The following is a 17,168-nucleotide window of genomic DNA, read 5'->3' as shown; positions in this document are numbered from 1 at the left end:
CATCTATGATGTGTGGGTGGGAAGTCGGGGGCCCACATTCACACCCAGACCCTCTAACCCAGAGCCCAGTGCCTGCTCCCTTTCACACATCTGTGTTGGAAAGAAACACACAGACACAGGCCTGCTCCAGCCTCCTGGCATTCTGCTGGTCCACGATGCCTACGATGCCTGTGCCTATGCATGTCAGATGCCCTGCACCCACATGCCAGGCTGTGTGAAGGGCACCCGAGATGTGTTTTAATGAAACACGAAGACACACAGTCATGGAAATGACTGTCGTGAAGGAAAAGGTTCACACTCTCGGGTCCCTGGGAGCAGGAGGCACACACGGCCCACCATGCAGGGCCACACAGAGAAGCACCGGGGTTGGTCAGGAGGCCGAGGGAACCTTTACTGTAGCTTCCAAGAGGAAGAATGGGTGAGAGAGGGTGGGCAGGCTTAGCACTGGTGAGTCTGAATACGTTTAGTGGGCTCTGGGAGGGAGGAGCTGTCCCTAATTATCTGATGCCTGTGGGGTTGGTGAAGGCAGGGGACAGGGCCCAGAACATGGGACCCTGAAGGACCTGGTTGGGGTGTGGGTTCTAGGTGGGTTGCTTTGCATATGAAAGGTACCTGGAAGGTGATTTTTGTGCTCCCTAGGAATTAGCTAACCCTGGGAGAGGTAGTCCCTCCAGCACCAGCAAGGCCCCAGATGTCAAAGCATCAAATACAGAAACCAGAAAATGTGGGCCAGGCGCGGTGATTCACACCTGTGATCTCGGCACTTTGGGAGGCAGAGGTGGGCAGATTGCCTGAGGTCAGGAGTTTGAGACCAGCCTGGCCAACATGGCAAAACCGTGTCTCTACTAATAATCCAAAAATTAGCTGAGTATGGTGGCACACACCTGTAATCCCAGCTACTCAGGAGGCTGAGGCATAAGAATTGCTTGAACCTGGGAGGTGGAGGTGGCAGTGAGCAGAGATTGTGCCACTGCACTCCATCCTGGGTGACACAGTAAAACTGTGTCTCAAAAAAAAAAAAAGAAAAAGAAACTAGAAAACATAGCTATTACACAAGCTTCCCCATACAACTTATCCAAGCTCCAAGTTCCCAGGTGTGGCAAAAGTTGAAAAAATAATATGTAATATTAATATGTAATATGTGTAGAAGATTTTTCTTCTTTGGTTTGTTTTGGTTTGGTTTGGTTTTTTTTGGAGACGGAGTCTCACTGTGTCACCCAGGCTGGAGTGCAGTGGCGCGATCTCGGCTCACTGGAACCTCTGCCTCCAGAGTTCAAGCGATTCTCCTGCCTCAGCCTCCCAAGTAGCTGGAATCACAGGCATGTGCCACGATGCCTGGCTAATTTTTGTATTTTTAGTAGAAACGGGGTTTCGTCATGTGGGCCAGGCTGGTCTCAAACTCCTGACCTCAGTTGATCCACCCGCCTCGGCCTAGCTGTTGTATTTTTTATAGGACACTTGCTCACACCTTAATGAACTATTTAGGAAACCCACCTTGGTCCATGACCATGAAAAGTCTCAGCATTTCTGCAGAGCAGTTTAGTTGGTGGAGTGTTACGTGGTACGTTCTTATTTGATGCCTGTCCTTTTTATATCTATGCATAAATAATGGAATGGGAAGGACAGCAACCCTTACTCACTGTGCCCGCTTCCTGGGCCTAGCATAGTCCTTACCCAGCACCTAAATAAGCAGCGGGTAAAAATAGGTTGGCCTAAAGTGAGGCTTGATCTTGGCCCCGGGACACAGCTGGTGGAGAGCAGAGCAGGGTTCAGACCAGACTGGAGACTTAGAGAGCTTCCCTAGGAGCTCACAGAGCTGTCTCCTCGACCAGCTCCACAGTGCGTTCTGGGGATAGAGGGTGCTCACAGGCAGAAGAGCTGCAGCCACTTCTTCGGCCTTAAATCCAAAGTGGAGACTGAACACAGGTGGGTGCGTGCTGGGTAAACTGGAGTGTGTCAGTTCTGGTGCCTTGTGATTTGTCCACGCTGAGGGCCTCTGAAGCAGCCGTGTGTGGCTGGGGACGTTCACCTGTGGGCTCTGTGCACTCCCCACTCTGTGCCTGCCACCACCTTCAAGCCCCCATCTCAACTCAGCTGCCTGGGTGTTTGGAGGCCAGTAGCCCCCTTACCTGATGTCCCAACCCAGGACTGCCCGCCACATGCTCTTGACATCCTGTCTCTCTTTTGAAAATATTTTCAGCCTTTTTTTTTTTTTTTTTTTTTTTTTTGAGACAGGGTCTCACTCTGTCACACAGACTAGAGTGCAGTAGCGCCATCATGGTTCGCTGCAGCCACCACCTCCTGGGCTCAAGAGATTCTCCCACCTCAGCCCCCCGAGTAGCCGGGACCATAGGCGCATGCTGTAACACCCGGCTAATTCTTTTATTTATTGTAGAGATGAGGTCTCACTGTGTTACTCAGGCTGGTCTCAAACTTCTAAGCCCAAGCAATCCTCCCGCCTTGGCCTCTAAAAGTGCTGGGATTACAGGCATGAGCCACGCACCCAGCTTCACTTTTATTTTAAATTCAGGGGGTACATGTACAGGTCTGTCACATGGGAACCCTGCCTGACGCTGAGGTTTGCAGTACCGATAATCCTGTCACCTGAGCAGTGAGCACAGCACCTAGTAGGCAGCCCCTCAGCCTTCACCCCCTCCTTCCCTCCTCCCCTCCTCCCTCCTCCCTCCAGCCTCCAGCAGCCCCCAGCGTCCACTGTTCCCATCTTTATGTCCACGTGTATTCAATATTTAGCTCCCACTTGTGAGTGCATGTGGTATTTTGTTTTCTGTTCCTGTGTTAATTCACTTAGGATAATGGCCTCTAGCTGTATCCATGTTGCCGCAAAGGACATATTTTCATTCTTTTCATGGCTGTATAGTATTCCATGGCTAACACTCTCTTCTTGCTCCTCTGATCAACTGAGTTGGCCCAAGGCTGAGAGAGTCCCTGGGCCACCACTCAAAAATCACATCAACAGGAAGCCTCAGGCCCCAAACCAAAGAGAGATGTGTAGGTTCCAGGGCGAGGAGAGAGGGTGAGGCTGAGCCGGAGAGGGCTCTGGGTGAGCCTTGAAGCACACAGACGAGGATCCCATCTGGTTGTCTGCTCGCCCACATGGCTACCCGGGATTTGTCAGGCTCTGTACACAACGTTAAGGGGGTGAGTTTGTAGGAATTTGAGGGGAAGGGAGGAACAAAGCCCGTTTGCTCTGGTGAACGAGGTGACATTACACTCTTCAACGGAACATGTCCAGATTCCCCAGTGGAGGATGCCCCCCTCTCCTCTGCCCTCATTCACTTTGGCAGTGTAAACACACCAGCCATTGCTCAGGTCCTTCAGCCAAGTGGAATTTTCCCCTACTTCAATGTTTGCACATTTTGGTCACTCCTTAGGACTTCATCATTCGCCACAGATGTTCTGGGGGCAGGGGAGGGAAGACAGGACTTCACATCTTTAACCTAGATTTTTAATAAATGTGAAGAAATATGTGTCAGGAAACGGGACGAGAAAGTAGTCTTTTTTAGAAGAGTTTCACTTGAGGACAGTTTCGAACCCAGTCTGCGCAAAGCTTCTTGGAGGACTCTGAGCTGGGATGTGTAACCCTGTGTCCCATTCTCTTCCCATGAAAAGCCCACGCTGGACCTGGCCAGCCAGCAGCACTGGCATGGACCACTGGTAGGAGCAGCCCTTGTCTTCCTCTCATCGACTGTTTCCAGAATAGAGCTTAACGAGATGATTTTATTTAGGGCTATGTTTGCTTGTAACAGATATTTTAAACAATAACAACAACAACAAAAGAGAGATGCTTTCAGACAAATACACCATTCCGTCTCTTGCTTCGCCAGCAAAATAGTGTCTCCTTTCTCAAACCCTAGGCACCCAGGTCCTGTAGCCCCACCCGACCACTCTTAGTGGAAAGAAACTGGACGGGTGATTTTCAAAGACATGGGGAAAGGTCTTTGCTTTCCGGGGTCCTAATGTGCAGGCTTCCAGATCCTGAAAGGTAACTTCATGCAAGAAGAAGGCAGTCCTTTCTCTGAGCCTTTTTGCTCCTCCTCCAGACTTGGATGTAGATGTGCGTCTGACAAATCCAGAAAGCAGTATTTCAGAAGTTGCTGGTGTGGTTCCAAATAGGTCACCCTCGGCAAACATTCCACTCTGGGCTTTCCAGAAACCACACACCAGAGTATAAAAGTTTTCCTGCCCTCGTTTTACCTACTCGCCTCTAACCGCACAACCAGATTTGAAATACTGGCAGCAGTGGAGGCTTTGCAGCTTACAACACTCGATTTTGTATGTTCCGTGGTCTGGAGGTTGCCTCATTTTATGGCTTTGGGATGGTTTGAATTTTTTCCTTGCTGAGCTTAATTGAGATGCCTCAGTAAAGAGAACAAAGCGCAGGCACGCCAGACCTCACTGGGAATGGAGACGCGAGTGTGGACGGCTTCGTGGAAGGAGTGTCTCATCTACTCAGGACCCGAAGAGTGGGAAGCAGAGTGTCCCCTCCACCCAGCAAAGAATCAGGCCGTCCTTCCCCTGCGGGGGTCAGTGATGCCAGAGAGATGGCAGAGGCGTTAAAATCACTATGAAAAAAATTGTGCCCCGAGGGCATCATCCCACACAGACACCTAGGCTTCATACTAAAATGGAACAGTGAGGAATGGGCAGGCTTTCTGCTCGTTTCAGTCTGGGAGTGGGGGCACCGTTCATACAAGTTGTCCCATAATCATGATAAAAATGTGCGTGAGAGATCCACTCGGAAGACAGGGACGAGGAAAGTTCGCTTTCCCGAACATACAGATAATGTGGCGCATCCACACCGACCATCTAGTGGGATATTTCTCAACACCATCACACCCTTCTGGCCCCTAAAAATACTCATTTTCATTCATAATTGCTGGGGGGGAGAAGAAATATTTGAGTAAGACATGTAGTTTCCCTTTAGAGTCATTTTTTAATCCAGTAAATTGCAAAGCCAGGCCAGGCACGGTGGCTCACTCCTGTAATCCCAGCACTTTTGAGAGGCTAGGTGGGCAGATAATGGGAGCTCAGGAGTTTGAGACCAGCCTGGGCAACATGGTGAAACCCTGTCTCAAAAAAAAAAAAAAAAAAAAACAGGCATGATGGCTCACACCTGTGGTCCCAGCTACTCAGGAGGCTGAGGTGGGAGGATCACGTGAGCCCAGGAGGTCCAGGTTGCAGTGAGCCTAGATTGCACCACTGCATTCCTGCCTGGGCAAAGGAGGTAGACCCTGTCTCAAAAAAAAAAAAAAAAAAAAATCGCAGAGCCCCAGCTCTCTCTTGTGTCTCCTGCCTTTTCTCCAACATTGCTCTTCTCTATGCAGAACAGAACTGAAAGAAAGGAAAGGATCAAATGTGCCCTGGGTAAGGTAGGCAGTGCCCCTGCCAAGAAGTGAGCAGGAGTATCACGCTGCTCTCCTAAGAACCTAGTCACCTGGCTATTCAGAACACATTGGGTCAAGCACACTGAAGAGAAAATAAGAGTCTGGACATAGTGCTTAATTAGGGGGAGATGATTTCTCATGAATGTGCAGAAAGTTATTTTCCCCTCAGCGTTCCGAAGCCATAGCCTGAATGTGTTGGATGTTTATCACGATTGGGACTTAACAACTTTATTCTTCCTGGAGCGAAACCTCATCACTGATAGTTTCGTATCTTCCCAGACACCTGTCAGCCTTGTTTTGCATTTGTTTCGAGAAGTGCCGAGAAAGCTATTTGTCACTTCCTTGTGGACTATTAGTATGTTTTCCTCCAGCCATTGCAACTAATTTATCATAAGCAGGTCATCTCCGATGAGAATACTTAATTGTGCTGATGACTGAGCTGGTAACTCAGTGGAACAGAGCCAGACATCTCTCTCCAGCTCTTTCTATTCCCTTGCTGTTAACTAATGCTATTACCATTTCTGCATCTTCCTTGCTCCTTCCTGAGCCCTTCTGAAAAAAGTTCTCTGCCACCTGAGCTCTTCCTGCCCTCGTAGTCACCTTTTTCTCCTCATCATGCTGATTTGGGAGCTCACCTTTGTCATCAGAGTTGGAAGCCAACTTTGGGTGCTTCCAAATGAGGCAGACATGACTCATTCTGAGTCCCTGGGACTCTCCTGGTTTTGGAATCCCAAGAATACCAGCCCAAGACAAAACTTTTTCAGGGTCTCTGAAGTTAAGAGAGTGTAATGAAAGTTTCAGGACATGATAACCTGTGGACTGTTTTAATAGGAGGACCATCAAGAAAGCACGAGGCCAGGTGCGGTGGCTCACGCCTGTAATCCCAGCACTTGGGAGGCTAAGGCAGGTGGATCACCTGAGGTCAGGAGTTCGAGACCAGCCTGGCCAACATGGTGAAACCGCGTCTCTACTGAAAATACAAAAATTAGCCCGGCATGGTGGCACAGGCCTGGGGCACAGAGCAAGACTCTGTCTGAAAAAGCAAGCTAGCACTGCGTCTCCACAAGTAGAAGCCCACGCCACGCACCTGCTGTGTTTTCCATCACAGAGTGGTGATTGCCATGTGCTGATTTGCAGCAGTTTCCCTGCCCTGGCCTCCTGCTGACCAGCGTTAATGTATCAGTCAGGCAGTGAGCTCACCTGCCTGCCAGTGGAACCCAGGCCACGTGCTACGGGCACCTCCTACACCTGGCAGAGTAGACAGGCCACCAGCAGCACCAAGGTGGGTCACACTGCAGAAGGGAAGCCACCTTGGGGTCCCAAGGCCTGTGTGCTAGTTGCTGGCAAGGATGAGATGGCGTCTTCCCGAACTGGACCTTAAGCCAGGGTTTGGAGATGAGCCAGGCCATCTCATGGGAGATTCATCTGATAAACACATGTTGAGCACTTGTGCACAGGACACCTGCTCAGAGGTGGAGACAGAGAAGGAGCCCCAGTTCCTGCCATGGGGAAGGCTAGATATTTAGCTTTTGGCAAGAGTAAGGTCAGTTTTGAGTAAGGCGACCCTAGCGGGGAAAATGTGGCAAGAATGAGTTGCTTTTCTGTGTATTGTGAGTGGTCAGAGAGCTGAGAAAACAGGGCCGCTCCTGCAGTTAGTGGTGAATCCTTCTGAGAGTCTCAGGAAGGCAGTTGTAATTAGATAGATTCTTTCTGTTACTTAGATTGAAACAACTAATTGAATCATTAATTAATGTCTTTAAAGTACCTTGGGATTCAAAGCGCCAGAGAAGTTGCTCTAAGTGCTGAATATGACTCTGAAGTCCCGGGGAGCAGTTTGCGCCTGTGTTGCCTCCAGAATACGCGAGAAGACTCGTACTGCGGGGAAAAGTTATTTCCAATGCAACTGGCAAAAAGTTCAAAGGATCTTCTTTGCCTTAGTTTTCCCCAAGGTTTCTTGCTTGGCCTATATTAAAACATTCATCCTGGATGTATCATCACTCTTGATCATGCCCTCAGTTTTTAAAGTTTTTTGGTGGAAAAGGCATCTTGAAGAGAGAAGTTGTTCCGTTCTGGACATCTGTAAAATATCTAGCTCATCCAATGCAGGCTACAGGCAATAATGAAACTTCCCTTTTGGGGGTGCATTTTTATCTTGAAAGACTTAGATGCTGTAAAAGAGCAGATAAAACTGCACTGGGGAGCAGCCAGGGCGACAGTAAGCGCTGCGATACATCCACCTGATGTCCATGGGCCAGGTCGCTGCTGCCCTTGAAGAAGGAACCAGGGCTAGGATGTCTTGGGGCAGTCCTTTCCCACTTCACAATATTTTTCTGTCCCCTTCTCCTCCTCACAGGGAATCGGGGGAAGGCATTTCTGACAGAGCACAGAAATGTAACAGCTGAAAGGACCGTACAAAGAAGTTGCATGGTTTAGAGATAGATTAAGGGGGAGGCCTTCTCTGAAATTCCTGGGAGGTCCTCAGAAGTTTGTTTGGAAGGTCTTGGTATTCTGAAAGAGTCCGAATTTTATGAGTCATTATCTGGCTGGGTAACATCTCTTAGATTCAAGCAGAGAGAGGATTTCACATCTGGGAAGTTTTTAAATGTCTCTCTTTTTTTCAATTATGCAGATGTTCACATCTGTAGACCCGTCCCTTATGTGGAATTGTTTTCCTTCCCTTTGATAAGTTTCTTGGCTCATCTTACAAATTCATTTGCAATAGCCTAAGCCAACTTGTGACAGATGTAAGCTCTCCAGAGACCACTGCTTTTTATTTTGCCCACTTTATATTCATGTTTGGAAACATTAGTATTTATGTGAATGAATTCAGAGAATATGTTTGGTAAAATGAATTTATTCATGTTAGTGGAGAGAAGACCACATTATAGAATCTTTTAGAAACCTATAAATATATATATATATATATTTTAAAAAGTGATTGGAAAGCTAAAATCCAAAGAAAATCTTGCAGATTTCATTTTATGATGATTTAGCTTTCTGATGCTCGATATGTTCCTCGTTAACTTGGAGAACATCATGATATTTCAGTTCAGAATGTGCGGGATATAATTGTGAGAAACGCAGCACGGATTATCAGCCCGGGGGATCCTCAGCCTGGCTGCACGCTGGCGAACCTGCAGAGCCTTTGAGAAGGCCGGTGCCTGGGCTTTACCCCAGAGTTTCTGAATTAGCTGACCTGTTTAGGGCCCAGGCAGCGGTGCCCAGGGTCCCAAGGGAACCCCACACGTGGCCAACTTTCAGAATTCCACGTACGTAGTAAATCGGCTTTTCTCCTATTGAACAGGGTTCTTTATCCCACCTGGAAAACTCCATCTGAAAGTAGCTAACTTTTTCTCTGGCCTAGAAGGTCAGTTGGTTCTCCACAGTTGCCCTGGAGGCAGGGACCGAGTCACACCGAGAAGACTCTGCCGAGGCTACTGGAGGTGTGGGCTGTCGTCATGATGGGCGCCCATGGGTGTGGGCCTCGAACCATCCCCCCTCTGCCCTGTTAGAACCCTGGGCCTAGAGCCCAAAACCTTGATGGCATCCCTGCTGCTGTTTCTGAGTGCCTATGGTTAATTATAGAACCTTTCTGGGCCTAGGACAGTAATGCCCTCCCAGATGTGTGAGAAGACGAAAGAAGATGCGTGAGAGCAGATTTTGTCACCTGGGCCATGCTAGGAAACTAGCAAGTTTCGTTGTAGGCGTTATGTTCCTCTGGGGATGACCCTAAATCCTGAGCCCCGTCTCCTCAGTGGCCCAGCCCCAGCCCCTGTATCAGCCTGGGCTCCCAAGGGGGAGTTTCAGGACAGAGGCCCTTGAACCCCAGGTGTGCCAGCCAAGACAGGGGTGGGAAGGGAGTGTCAATGATGCTGAGACACCCCTACTTTGCCTGGGACCATCAGTATCAGGAACACTGATTATGGAATTCACCTTAAAACACTGGAGTATTCACACCGTTACTGCAGAATGAGGCTGTCTTCTCGTTTCTTTGTTTGTTTTGTTTGCAGACAGAGTCTTACTCTGTCACCCAGGCTGGAGTGCAGTGGTGCGATCTTGGCTCACTGCAACCGCCGCGTCCCAGGTTCAAGTGATTCTCATGCCTCCCAAGTAGTTGGGATTACAGGCGCACACCACCATGCCCAGCTAATTTTTGGGTTTTTGTTTGTTTTTTTTAGTAGCAATGGGGGTTTCACCTTGTTGCCCATGGTGGTCTCGAACTTCTGGCCTCAAGTGATCTTCCCTCCTCGGCCTCCCAAAGTGCTGGGATTACAGGCGTAAGCCACTGTGCCCAGCCTCTCTTCTCATTTTGTAGACTATTTTTCCCAGCATCATAAGCCGTAGGGCTAGTGGAAGTGAGAGGCAGTGCTGAGTGCTGGTGACCGGCATGGGCTCAAATCCCAGCTCCAGCAAGCTTTTTGGCCTTGCACCAGTTACTTCCTTCTGTGCCTCAGTTTCCTCATTTTGCAATGGGAATAATAGTATGACCTACCTCGTCCAGTTGTTGTAAGAATGAAATGAGTTAATATGCTCTACATAAACCCTGGGGGCAGCGCTTGGCTTACGGTTAAGTGCCAGCTAGGAATTGGCTGATGTCACTAGACAGGGCTAACCTATGTGTCCTGTTCTTCCCAACCCCCCAGTGCCTAGCCCCTCCTGTAACGGTTTTGACAACACCCTTTCAAGACCTTGCCGGGTGCCACTAGGAAAGGAGGTTTGCTTCATTGCCACCGTTCGCCTGGCAACACCACAATTCTTAAAGGCAAGTATCTGAGAGGCGGTTCATTGTGCGGAGCTGTTATGATTGACTCACATTTTGTTGTATGTAATTAATGGTCTTTGGGGAGGGAATACATTGCAGGGAAGTTGTCACTGGCTTTGAAAATCAAAGTGTCTGGCTTCTGTGCCTGCACACACGCCCTTTCCCCTGCCCCGTTTCCTGCAAATGGTTCTGTGTGAAGGCAATGTCACTTGCTGTTCTGCTGTTTGATAACCGTATGTCTTCCCACCTTTCACGCCGGCGTTGAGACCATCCGGGGCAGGCCTGGGTGAGAACCGAGTGTCAGAGCGTTGGGGGTTTGTCTGCCTTTTCTCATCTGTGATTGCTTCAACATCGATGGCATGACTCGAGTTAAATGAGTAATTCAAATTCCGATGAAAAGCCATTTTCCACATGTTTGCCACACTTCTCGATAATGGGAAGGGATGGTGTGACATTTTGGCTCCTAGGTATTTTCCCCCAGCTTGTGAAATAAATTTAGTATCAGCTAATACTGAAATTAGCTACAGATGATGAGTTTCAGTCCAACACGACTTGGAGACTTGCTCAAAACGATTTTAACTTCTGTTACCCACCATGCGTTCCTCTTGAACAAACCTAGGGTGAGCATCTGGCACCCAAGCAACTTTTTTTTTTTTTTTTTTTTTTTTCTGCTTCCAATACAGGAAATGTGCATAGTTGACGAACCTTTAGAGGAATTCACTTCAAGGCATAGCTTGGAATGGAAATTTTTATTTCTGGATCACAGGTTTGAGAAAAGAAAAACATATTTGGGTTGGGCCCTTCTCAAGTCTTGTTTGCGTGAGCCAGGCTCTCCTTGGGAGAGAAGAGTCGGCCCTGGTCCATTGAAGGAGAAGGACTCTCTGGCGCTAGGAACAGTCGTCCCTGCCAAGGGTGGGTGGATGCTCTCCAGCTGCATCTGCCCCTTCGTGAATATGTTCTGTATCCGGGTCTGATGCCTCAGCCCCGGGCCATCTTTGGGATGATCCTCCCTTGGGGCCCTTTCCAGCTCCCAGGAAGGCAGCAGCAAGTGTGAGAGAAATCTCTCATCTCATTTTTTCCAACCTCCTTTGATCCTTGAGCCCAATATTTACTTTTTCTTTTGTAACATTATTTGCAGTTGAAGAACTCCAGATCGCCCCTCCCCACCCTTTAATTTTATATCACACTTTGGTGTTGGGCTGATCCAATCTGTAGCTGTTTTTAACTACCCAGAAGTGATAAAGCTTATTGTTATCTGGGCCAAGTTATGCCAAGGGAAAGGAGTATCTATAGGCCAAAAAAAAAGCTGAGCCCCTTGGAAAACACAGCCTCTTTGGTTTTGACCATTGCAGAGTTATGTTTCTCCCCTCGTTCTTGAGAAATGAGGCCTCCATGTTGATCAGTATGGACAGGCATGGCCACCAGGGTGAGTCCTGCGGTGTATCTCCTCCCTGATGACAAGTCCTCCTTGTCCTTGTGCAGAGCCCCTCCAATCATAGGATACCTGCCTTTTGAAGTGCTGGGAACCTCGGGCTATGACTACTACCACATCGATGACCTGGAGCTCCTGGCCAGATGCCACCAGCACCGTGAGTACCACTGCCCAGCCCAGGCATGGGGGCCTTGTGTTCACTCCACTGAGGCCCGGCAGCAGGGCTCTGGGACTCCGGATGTCTCTGCTCGTTACCTGGTTTCTTTTTCAGGTGGGGAACTTGGTTTTCTGTGAGATGATCTGGGGGTATGGTGGAGGCCCCTTATCTGCATCTACCCCCATGTCAGGTTTTCACCTGGAATTCACTTGGCCCCAAACCCTAGCACCTTCCCACTATCATCCAGACAGGCGCCCTGTTTAACCCTAATTAAGAAACTAAGGTGATGCAGGGACTTTTTTTTAAGTGATGCATTTCAGAGATAAAATACCGGGTTCTCATAACTGTTCTTTCATCAGCAGATATGTATTGCTCACTAACCGTAGGCCAGATACTGAGTAGCCCGGCAGATGGGGGCGATCAGTACCTACTTGCTGTCCCACAGGGCAGGTCTGCTGAGAAAGCCAGCCATGGGTGACTTTGTGGGATGTGGTTGGTGCACTGAAGGGGATGCACACAGCACATTGGGAGACTCAAGAGGACCCTCACAGCTGGGGTTCAAGGAAGGTTCTTTCCCACAGAAGAGGGGAACACATTAGCGAATATATGGGAGATGGGACTTATGATGTGGGCGAGTGAGAATTACAAGCTTGTCCAAGTTCTCCCTTAGCTTCAAGAATGAACCACTTAAAGCTGTATTTTCAGTGCCAACTCTTAACTGTAAACAGGAACACTGGCCTGTTGATCCTGATGCATGAACTGGCCACTAACATTGTGCTTTAAAAGGTGCCTCACCTGTAGTACCCATGAGAACTTTTTTTTTGAGACAGATTCTCGCTCTGTCACTCAGGCTGGAGAGCAGTGGTGCAATCTCAGCTCACTGCAAGCTTCGCCTCCCGGGTTCAAGCGATTCTCCCGCCTCAGCCTCCGGAGTAGTTGGGATTACAGGCACATGCCACCACGCCCGGCTAATTTTTTGTATTTTTAGTAGAGATAGGGTTTCACCATGTTGGTCAGGCTGGTCTCAAACTCCTGACTTCAAGTGATCTGCTCACCTCGGCCTCCCAAAATGCTTGGATTACAGGCGTGAGCCACCGTGTCTGGCCAGAACGTTCTCTTCTGTGGAGAGGGAAGGAAGAATAGGCTTGAGTTCCATCTGGATCGGCTGTTAGAATTTAAAGCTAATCATTAAAACTGTAACTCGTTGCTCCTCAAGAGTGTGGTCTAGGACCACACTGCATAGGCATCATGGGAAGGATGCCACACTTGTAGAATCAGGCCTGCTCAATCAGGGTGTCTATTTTAACCAGGTCCCCAAGTGAAGAATGACATTCAGCATTTGAAAGGCTTCTCAATGGCTTGGGCAAGAGGTCCTTGCTCTGTGGAGGCCACGCCCTCAATCTGCTGGGCTTCTCTCCTCTTCAGATAGTCACATTCTCCAAGGCAGTGCCCTTCTGTAGCATTAGTTTCCTAGTTGAGATTTCTCTTAACCATTTACCTAAAGAGGTGCTAAATTCCAGGCACTATGGCAATAAAACCCAAATCATTCTTCTTCCTTGAATCCATAGTCCATCTTTCTGCCCTGCCCAGGCTTGATACACCGTCAGCCTCCATTCTGCTCCGGACACCCCTAGAGGAGCCACCCGCAGACATCACGATGGGGGGCTCCAAGCGGCTCTGGGGAAGGAGGAAGCCTGGGGTGGAGGCATCTGTCCTCGACTCTTTATTTGAGAACCGTGTCAGCTGAGCATGAACTGCTGACTGACAGCCACAGAGTCCGTCCAGAGGTTGCTGGCTGGCAGGTCTGTTTTCAGGCCAATTCTGGATGCTCTTCCCTGGGCTCCTGCAGCTCCAAAGACAGCTCTGCCTGCAGCGGGAAGATGAGCAGCAGGCAAACCTGGGCCTCTGTTTCATTAAACCTGCAGTTTGAAAATCTGTCTGCATCTGCCCTTATTTGAGGATCTCTTTAAGCTTCTGAGCATTTGGGACAGTATATGGATCAGTCTTCTACTGTTTAAGAATTCATGACAGTGTACCATGATCCTGAGAGTTACTTAAAATACAGGGCAGCCGGGGAAACGAGCCATGTTTGGTGCTGTCCTTTTGAAAGCTGATCTTAACAATAACTCTGGGGGAAAGGAGCACTTTTATATTAACATTGGTTATATGCAGAATCCACTTTCTACTCACAGTGATGCAGTTTGGCAAAGGGAAGTCGTGTTGCTACCGGTTTCTGACCAAAGGTCAGCAGTGGATTTGGCTGCAGACTCACTACTACATCACCTACCACCAGTGGAACTCCAAGCCCGAGTTCATCGTGTGCACACACTCGGTGGTCAGGTACCGTGCACGGGCAGGGGTGCGGCTGCGTCCTTGCCACACCTCGGCGGGGTACAGGGTGGCCCCGATGGCCGAGTCAGATCAGCAGTCACTCAGGTGTTCTCCATTTCGAGGATCAAGCCCAAGCCATCCCCTGCTGTTAACAGCACAATTCCCAGGGCTCAGCTCACTTCCGGGCACCACTGGCTCTGCCCTCCCAGGGCTGAGACTCCTTTCAAGCTCTCAGTTAGGCCCCTTTGAACGCCTCATGGACTCTCACAGGCTGCCAGGATATTACTTAGTAAGTGACTGCTTCACTGACCTACTTACATATTTTCCCATCTCCATCCAACCCACAGCCTTCCCTTGTTCCTGCTTTGAGTAGAAAATTTAAATTTTACCTCTAAATAACTCAAACACATATTCCCCTTTATTTTTAATGCTTTAAAAACCCCTGCTGGCAACTGAGGCAGTATTGGGAAAACAGCCTGGCTGCCAGTGGGCGCAGGTTCCCGGGAGGTCCCCGCTGGCCTCAGGGAGCCCTCCGCCCAGGGCGGGTGAGCGGGACTTCAAAGAGACGCAGCGTGGCCAGGGTTTCATCAACGCCGCCTTTGTGGGTCTCTGCTCCCAAGGATGAAGGGAAAAATGGTCCTCTCCCCCACTACAGAAATTTTAAGAACGTAAATTAGTTTTAAGCTGGCCTCCAGAAAAGCCTTGGAGAAGGGCAAAGAAAGAAAAGTTGGAAGGACAGCATGCCTTTTTTTTTTTTTTTTAACTTTAAGTTCTAGGATTCACGTACAGAATGTGCAGGTTTGTTACACAGGTATACATGTGCTTTGGTGGTTTCCTGCACCTGTCAACCCATCATTTAGGTTTTAAACCCCACATGCATTAGGTATTTGTCCTAATGCTCTCCCTCCCTTTGTCCCCTACCACCCCCACCGCCCACAGGCCCTGGTGTATGATGTTCCCCTCCCTGTGTCCATGTGTTCTCATTGTTCAACTCCCACTTATGAGTGAGAACATGTGGTGTTTGGTTTTCTGTTCCTGTGTTAGTTTGCTGAGGATGATGGCTTCCAGCTTCATCCACGTTCCTGCAAAGGACATGAACTCATTCTTTTTTATAGCTGCATAATATTCCATAAAATTAGAAAAACCTACTTTAAATTTCATATGCATTTCTTATACAAGTCACTTGCTGCTTGATAATGGATGTTTCGAGAAATGTGTCATTAGGTGATTTTGTCATCATGCAAACATCATAGAGTGTACTGGACACACTAGATGGTGTGGTACCTTGGCTATACCGTATAGTGTATTGTTCCTAGGCTACACGCCTGTACAGCATGCTATTGTGCTGAACACTACAGGTAGTCATAGCACAGGTGTAAGTGTGCATCTGAATGCATCTGAACACAGAAAAGGTACAGTAAAAACACGGCGTTCCAGTCTTTGGGGAACCACTAATGTCCCATAAGCACATGACTATATATATGTAACAGACACTATGCACGCACACACATACACACACACACCCCATACATACATCAGGTCACCAAACCAGGCATTCTTCCTTAACATGCAGAAGAGGGGAGAAACACTAGTGTTCAGCAGCCAATGACCCTGATCCCACTTGACCACACTTTGTGCCCTCGCTCAGGGACTTGATCTTGGATTCCCAGCCCGCCACTGGGCGTGCAGCAGCAGTGGTGTCTGACTCCACGGCAGCCGCCTGTTGCCACCCAGCCTGGTCCTCTGCCCGAGGGCCCCCTACCCCCAGGGAAGGCTGGGCAGCTCTGACCCCTCGCTCTTTAGGCTGTGCCCTCTACCAGCTCTTTTTCTCCATCCTCCACCTCTCAAATCCTTGGAAGAAACTCTCAGAGAAAGGAGGGAGAGAACAGAGTGAATGAATCAGGTGGCAGGCATTCCGGAGGCCCAGGAGCCACGTCACTTCCCAAGGCCTCTTACCCCGGGGTCTCCACACCCAGGGCAGAGGCACCACGGGATCACTTAGGCATCACTGTGTTGAGTGGATTTACCCACCCTCCTGAAAAGTGGGCCTGTGGGCTCATCTACGGTCTGGATTTGGCTATTCCTGCGTTTGTTTGAGAGGAAACTTTCTGAGAAATGTAACTACTAAAAAAGTTTTGTGTCACTCTTCCATATGCACGGTCCAGACTGAGCAGGTTTTAAGAAAGGCTTCTAATTATTTAAAGGCAGAAGCTTATCCCATAGACGAAAATGGGTTTTTTAAAGACAATTACAATTGGAGATTTCAGGGAAGTAAAAAGAATAGTAAATGAGAGGGGAATAAAGACATCCTGGAAATAAAAAGATTTTGAACGTCATATTGTAAGTCACTCAGGTGGAATTTAAGGCAGAGAACGACGCTCATTCCTTCCAACAAGTCGCAGGCCAGGCTCCTCTGTGTTGACTGTTGTGGGGGGCAAGGGTTACCTAGAGAACCTCGATGTACCTTGCAGTCTGTTCAGGGGGTGTCGTCCCGTCCTGGAATGCCCCATCTCCACCGTGGTCTCTTAATTTCCTGTGCAGTTATGCAGACGTCCGGGTGGAAAGGAGGCAGGAGCTGGCTCTGGAAGACCCGCCATCCGAGGCCCTCCACTCCTCAGCACTAAAGGTATGGCCATCCCTGCTAGACGGATACAGCCAAGGCTGGCTAGGAAGAAAATGCAGCCAACCAGTCTCTGAAACAAGGGCTTATTTTCATCAATGGAAGGACACATCCAAGCTATGCAGGAGGCTGAGGTAGGAGGATCTCTTGAGGCCATCACATGGAGGCTGTGGTGAGCTATGATTGTGCCACCATACTCCAGCCTGGATGACAGAGTAAGACTCTAGCTAAAAAAAAAAAAAAAAAAAAAAACAGCCTGCAGAGCTGGGTTACACACAGCCCCTGGACTCAAAGCATGGCTCGGCGACTTTCCAGCCTTACAAGCATGGCTCCCATGAGTCCACTCGGCATTTCCTCCACAGATAGGACACGGGGGAGTTCCTCCCTCCCCCGCTGGGTTGTGGAGGGATTCCAGAGTCCCTGGTCTTCCTTTGCTTGAGGGCCGTGGCACTGCCTCCAGG

At 49.0% G+C, this 17,168-nt stretch overlaps 1 protein-coding gene across 7 annotated transcripts in view; it reads left to right on the top strand.

Annotated features, from left to right (window-relative positions):
- The window catches only part of NPAS2 (neuronal PAS domain protein 2), a 175,121-nt gene that overhangs the window by 131,049 nt on the left and 26,904 nt on the right, over positions 1-17,168 (top strand). For all 7 annotated transcript variants that reach the window (XM_003909038.5, XM_031655441.1, XM_009184788.4 and 4 more), the window contains 5 exons: positions 10,049-10,167; positions 10,851-10,933; positions 11,650-11,756; positions 13,949-14,096; positions 16,629-16,713. In XM_003909038.5, the coding sequence (XP_003909087.3) occupies positions 10,049-10,167; positions 10,851-10,933; positions 11,650-11,756; positions 13,949-14,096; positions 16,629-16,713 (542 nt within the window). The remainder of the gene's footprint in view (positions 1-10,048; positions 10,168-10,850; positions 10,934-11,649; positions 11,757-13,948; positions 14,097-16,628; positions 16,714-17,168) is intronic.

Source organism: Papio anubis, chromosome 14 (genome assembly GCF_008728515.1).
Source record: "Papio anubis isolate 15944 chromosome 14, Panubis1.0, whole genome shotgun sequence".
NCBI classification, from domain to species: Eukaryota; Metazoa; Chordata; class Mammalia; order Primates; family Cercopithecidae; genus Papio; species Papio anubis.
Note: the sequence above shows the minus strand (reverse complement) of the source record. Positions and strands in the feature narration are given on the sequence as shown.